Source organism: Capsicum annuum, chromosome 6, assembly GCF_002878395.1.
Source record: "Capsicum annuum cultivar UCD-10X-F1 chromosome 6, UCD10Xv1.1, whole genome shotgun sequence".
Classification (NCBI taxonomy): Eukaryota; Viridiplantae; Streptophyta; class Magnoliopsida; order Solanales; family Solanaceae; genus Capsicum; species Capsicum annuum.
The window spans coordinates 4,713,449-4,719,324 of record NC_061116.1 but is presented as its reverse complement, the minus strand read 5'-3'; the positions used below and the strand labels follow the sequence as shown (position 1 = coordinate 4,719,324).

Below are 5,876 nucleotides of genomic sequence, written 5' to 3'. Positions count from 1 at the left end.
TGAGAGATAAAAACCAACAACAATTAACACATTTTCCAGATTTTTCATAATGCTTTTTTCATGCTAAGTACAATGCTCAAATTCTTCGTTTAATTCCTGAATCTCGCAAGTTAAGCTACAGACATTAGGCTTTCGTCGTATAGTTCTTCAGATGAGCTACAAACATCTTCAGCTACAGCCTACAATCGCGTTTCCCAGACCATCACTTCATATAGCTTCTCAAACTAAATGTTTGTTCATTGCCGGACCAACAAACACTACCGTAGATATTGACTTACTTCAAGCAACGCACAGATGATGGTATGGCAAGATATGGACGATGACTGCTAATCATACCTTTGACGTCTGAGATCCAGGGGGCAAGAAAGACTCCCACCACCCGTATTCATACTTCGGGTATGGTGCTGTCCATGTTTCCGGCTTTTCAAACTCAAGATTAACCGGAGTACTTGCCAAAGCTTCTTCTAGACTGTCAGCCTCATAGCTCTCTTGTAAAACTCGGTCTAGCCTCAGTTTCATGAACCTACAAGTTTCGAAAAACAGATCAAAAGAAAAATAGAAAATGTACAACTTTACCACTCTGCTATACGAAATAGCTTAAATGTACCATCTGTTATATAGTTTGGGGTCATTCATACCCACGCTGCTAGCAAATCTTCTCGTAACTGCCCTTGTCTTTAAGGGAGCTCCACCGTGGACGGGGTTATACCACATATCAAAAATACATCGGGGAAAAAGTATCTAACTTGTACCCCCGCTACTTTTCCTTGGTTTAAAATTAACTACCGTTATACTTCAGATTGGAGTTTCGTCAGGGTCAAGGGCAAGCACGAGATGATTTGCTAACATTGAGGATATGAACGAACCTAAAGTACACCAAATGGTATTAGTTAAGATATCTCGTATAGTATAGGAACATTTTGACCTCTTTCTCCTGATTTTCTAAGTTACTCGGACTCTCCAAAATTGTTGCCGTACCCGTGTCAGATCCTTCAAATATACGCTATTTTTGGAGGATCCGACATGCACCTGCCGACATTTTTGAAGAGTCCGAGCAACATAGCTGATCTTAACTTGTTATAGACGGCAAATCTTTTGATGATGCATACAGACAGAAACAAATGGAGTAATTAGTGTCTCGATTATTTAACAATGACAGCCCCTTACGTGATCCATGGGCCATTCGTCGAAACAAGTGCTACAGCAGGTCTCTTCAGTCTCTTGGTGATATTAGGGAACTTGTCCAAGAACTTGGGCTCAATTACAAGCCAGAAATCCGGTTCTTTGTTGCGCTCTCCATAGAGACGACGACGTTCAAACATTTGCTCCTGGAAATGCTCCTCTTCGTCCAGCATAAATTTGGCATTCGCAACAAGGAAATAGTACTTCTTCCTTTCAGTCTCTTGCTGTATATACAACAGAAAATCAGCATCAACATTCGTAACATTGAACTAAAGCAAATGACGCCAAACAGGGAGTAATTTAAATTAACGTCTTTTCCTTTTCACTGCAATGATCCGTCACAGACGACCAAAATATACATTCAAAGGCGAGTGAGAGTAGGACTAATAAAAGTAACATGAATTACATACCCTGACCCTCTAATAGACTAAGTTGCGTGGACTCATCACTTTTGATTCCGCACCCGTGTCAGATTCTCCAAAAATACACTACTTTTTGGACAATCCGACACGCACCCGCTGACATTTTTGAAGAGTCCAAGCAACATAGCTAATAGATGGTTATTTTAATTTCATTTCGACCTTCTCGTGTCTCTAATACCCATATTGCTAAACGAAGAAGTGAACTCAGTTTTGACCAGAAACGTACGAGTGTAATCATTCAATCAACACAATCAGCCACGGCTCAATCCCAAATCAACTGCGAATTGCTACATAAATCTGATGTAACATTCTGCTCTCAGTTCGATTTCATACAATACTACCTAATTTGCTAAACAAGGTAACTAGTGTAATTACAGCTAGTTGGTAGTGTGCCAATCCGGGGTGGAGTTAGAGAGTAGGAAGCGAGTTCAGCAGAACCTAGTATTTGTCTCAAGAAATACATCTAAGATGTATAAATTATTACTCCTTCTGTCCCCAGATACTTGTTACGTTTCACTTTTCGAGAGTCAAACTACATAAGCTTTTGATCAATATTTTAAACTGAACATCACATTCTGGCTTCGCCTCTGGCGCCTACATGGATCCCTTGCTATTAACATGTTTTGTTCTTAGCCTGCGTTGGTTCCGAGAGAATTTTGGCCTTTCGAGACAAACAAAGCTTGCACTTGCGCAATGGAGGGTCTCATATTCAACTTTACACGAAGCAGGGAAATTGAGAGTAAACAAAGACTATAACCAGGGGCGGATACAAGTCTTACATATTGGGTTCATCGTGAAGCATAAACTTATGCATTTGAATTCATTACAAGAAATAGTAGAGATGAACCCATAACTTATTATTGTAGGTTTAACGAGGAGAACCTTAAAATATTGAACGCGTTTAAGCTTAAATATTGGATCCGCCTTTGCTTTACAGCTACACTATCAAAGAAATTGTAGACATGAATGGCAGGCAAAAGAAGACCATTTTTGTAACAATAACAAACAGGAGAACCAAATAAAAAGGCAATAACGAGAGAGTTTGGTCTTTTTTTCCCTACAAATGTGGTGATTAGGTCAGCTTGCACGCACCTCGACTTATTCCACGTGGCACCTGCTATCTCCCACCAACACAAGAACCGGGTGGACAAACTGGAAGAAACCTGAGACCTCATACTTCTTAACCTACTTCATTGCTCGCTAGGCCACGTCTTTGGGTGCAAGAGGGTCTGGTCTTTTGAGGCAAATAAAGCACTAACACTATTAGAGTTTCATGCTCAAGTTCAAACGAAGCAGAGAAATGGAAGCTAAGTTGCTCCGACTCTCTAAAAATGCTGCCGTATCCGTGTTTGATCCTCCAAAAATGCCCTACTTTTGAAGAATCCGACATGCACCTAATGACATTTTTGAAAGTCCGAGCAACATAGATTGAAAGCAGGTGAAAAATATAGCTGCTATACTTTCAGAGCAATTAGACATGAATGGCCATTGGTGGATATAACATATTGACATCAGGTTCATCTGTACCCAATACTTTCGACAAAAGCATAAATTTATACATAAAAATTCACAAAAGTTGAAACAAATAGTAAATATGAACCCATAACTTCAAAGATAAACCATGTTTAGTGCTAAAAAATGTAAATGTAGAACCCATAAAACTTAAATCCTATATCAACTTCTAAAAAAGACACACAAAGAAGCCATTTATATTTAAAATTCATGAAGATTGCACCAAGCAACAAATAGTAAATATGAGGGAAAAAGGTTCGAAATATACCTAAATTTTGGCGAAATTTGTTGTAACACACGCCTCAACTTTACGGGAGTCTTATGACCCCTTTGACTATTTATTACCGTATTTTTGTGGCATATATTTGCTACTGCGTGAATACACGCGCACTGGCGCGTAAGAGTCTGAAGTGGTCTAGCTGAACAAATATATGTCATAGAAATACGGTAATAAATAGTCGATCGGACCCCCACAAAGTTAAGGAGTGTTACAACAAATTTCGCCTAAGTTTAAATATATTTCTGACTCTTTTCCCTAAATATGAACTATAACTTCAAAAATATAATGGGCTCAATGCTAAAAGAGTTAAACGTTGAACCCACAAAACATAAATCCTAAATCCGCGTCCGCAAATGACACTCAAAAGAAGCCATTTTTTAAGAGAAAATGCACTATTTTCACCCTGAACTATAAACGAAATTGCTGAGACACACTCCAACTTAAAGGATATTATTAACCCTTAACTAATTAAAATCGTATTTTTAGCAACTTTAAGGCCTACATGGCACACTGCATGAATCAATATATTGAAGGTCCACGTAGGCACTTACTCCTTGAGTTGGGGTGTGTCTCCGCAATTTTGTTTATAGTTTAGGTGAAAACAGTGCATTTACTTTTTATTTAACAACTATTTAATGACATTATCTCCATTTTATCCTCACTGAGTCCCACTTAACCAAAAAAAAAAAAAAAAAGAGTAAACATTAAAGTGACTTAAGAGCGGGCAATTCGGTAAATTTTACAAAGTAAATCATTTATTCCTTGAACTCTGTGTCTGGTCAAATGGCGACACATAAAATGAAACGGAGGGTGTAATATTTACACCAATACATCCACAAATTAAAAAATGTAACAGAAAAAAGGGGAGAAAGAGCAAAACCTTTTCAGCAGGATCAGAGGAGTCAACAGCAGCAACAGCTCTCTTAGTAGGTCTAGTTAATTTCCAGCTACAATGCTTAAAAACAGTGCTGCTATTGTTGTTATTGTTGTTGGGTGATGGTGGTGAAAATTGAGCACCATGTAAAAGGAAAGAAGAAGATTTATGAGGACAATGAGTTGGAAAATTCACTAAGGAAGTGCAAAATGAACCAAGATTTAGAGATGTTGAAGATGACATTGTTAATTATCGAGAATCAGTCTGTATTGGAATGGCACGAGAGAAAAAGAAGATAGTGCCAACTGAGATAAATGCACCAACCTTATCCTACCTTTTTATTTCTTCAAATTAGCCCCCTTCCTAAAAAAATAAAATAAAAAATAAATACTCCCTCCGTTATAAAATAAATGATTTACTTTTCTTTTTAATCTATTTGATAAAAATTATTTTTCTTCTTTTTTATAATTTTTTTAGTTCTAACTTTTAACATGACATGTTCAAGACTATAAGATTAAGAGATAAGTATTCAGTATCTTAAATTATGATCAAAGTTGCTACGTAATACTCCAACTTCACAGGTGTCCTATTATCTCATAAACTCAATTTTATCATATTTATCACTCTTTTATGCTGACGTAACTTCTTTATTATATAAAATAAAGCCCACATTAAAGGTGTTACGTCAGCTAAAAAGGTTGATAAAAGGTGTTACGTTAGCTAAAAAGGACGACAAAAAATAGGTTAAAATTTAATTCCGGGGTAATAAGACTCTCGTAAAGTTGGATTACATCGTAGCAAATTTGATTATAGTTCAGAGGATACTAGATATTTTACTCTAAGATTAAAGGATATTTTTATATATTTGTTATTATTTTAATTTAAGATCATAAAATTTGATTATAAAATTTAAAATTTTTATTTATTCTTTTAATTTCATGTCAAATTAAAATAGATCATGCTTTTTTAAACGAAGAGAATATTAAAAAAGGCCCCACTCTCCACTTCGAATCACTTGCTTCTCATTCCTATTAAAAATAAATAATTTAAAATAATTATTATTTTTAAAATAAGAGGTAATTATTCTTTTCATTTTGTTTTTAATAATAATTATTCTTAAAAGTAATAACTACTATTAACTAAATAGTATAGAAAATCTAAATGAAGAGCATATACGAATAATTTAATATTCTGATAGCTTATATTAACTATTTTTTAATTTATTGAAGAAAAAGGAAAGAGAAAAGTTTCATTAAATAAAAGTTAACATTTTAAATAATTAGAAGTACTATCTTCTTCTCATATTAGTTGGTCATCTTACTAAAAATAGTTGTTTCATGTTAGTTGTTCATCTTACTAAATTAAAATTATGTTTATTAAATTATTTTGCATATTATTCTTTCAATTAGTTCTTTTTGAAAGTATTCACACTTGTTCGTAAAATCTTAAAAAAAAATAAAAAATCAAGGGGTGAATTACTAAAGTTCTTTTCTTATTTATGATTTTTTAACATGAGTATGAAAAAAATCTACTAATATAAAACGGAGAAAGTAATAAATAAGAATATGATTGTCTATAACACATCTCTTTCGTTTACTTTTACTAC

At 34.8% G+C, this 5,876-nt stretch overlaps 1 protein-coding gene across 1 annotated transcript; it reads right to left on the bottom strand.

The window, feature by feature from the left end:
- On the bottom strand, positions 1–4,613 carry LOC107874515 (ycf54-like protein). Its single transcript, XM_047413448.1, has 3 exons — positions 4,277–4,613; positions 1,168–1,406; positions 1–523 (listed from the first exon to the last, which is right to left on the bottom strand). Exons 1-3 carry the CDS (start codon positions 4,511–4,513, stop codon positions 331–333), a joined length of 669 nt encoding a protein of 222 aa, XP_047269404.1. The 5' UTR covers positions 4,514–4,613; the 3' UTR covers positions 1–330.
- Between the last annotated feature and the right edge of the window lie 1,263 nt (positions 4,614–5,876).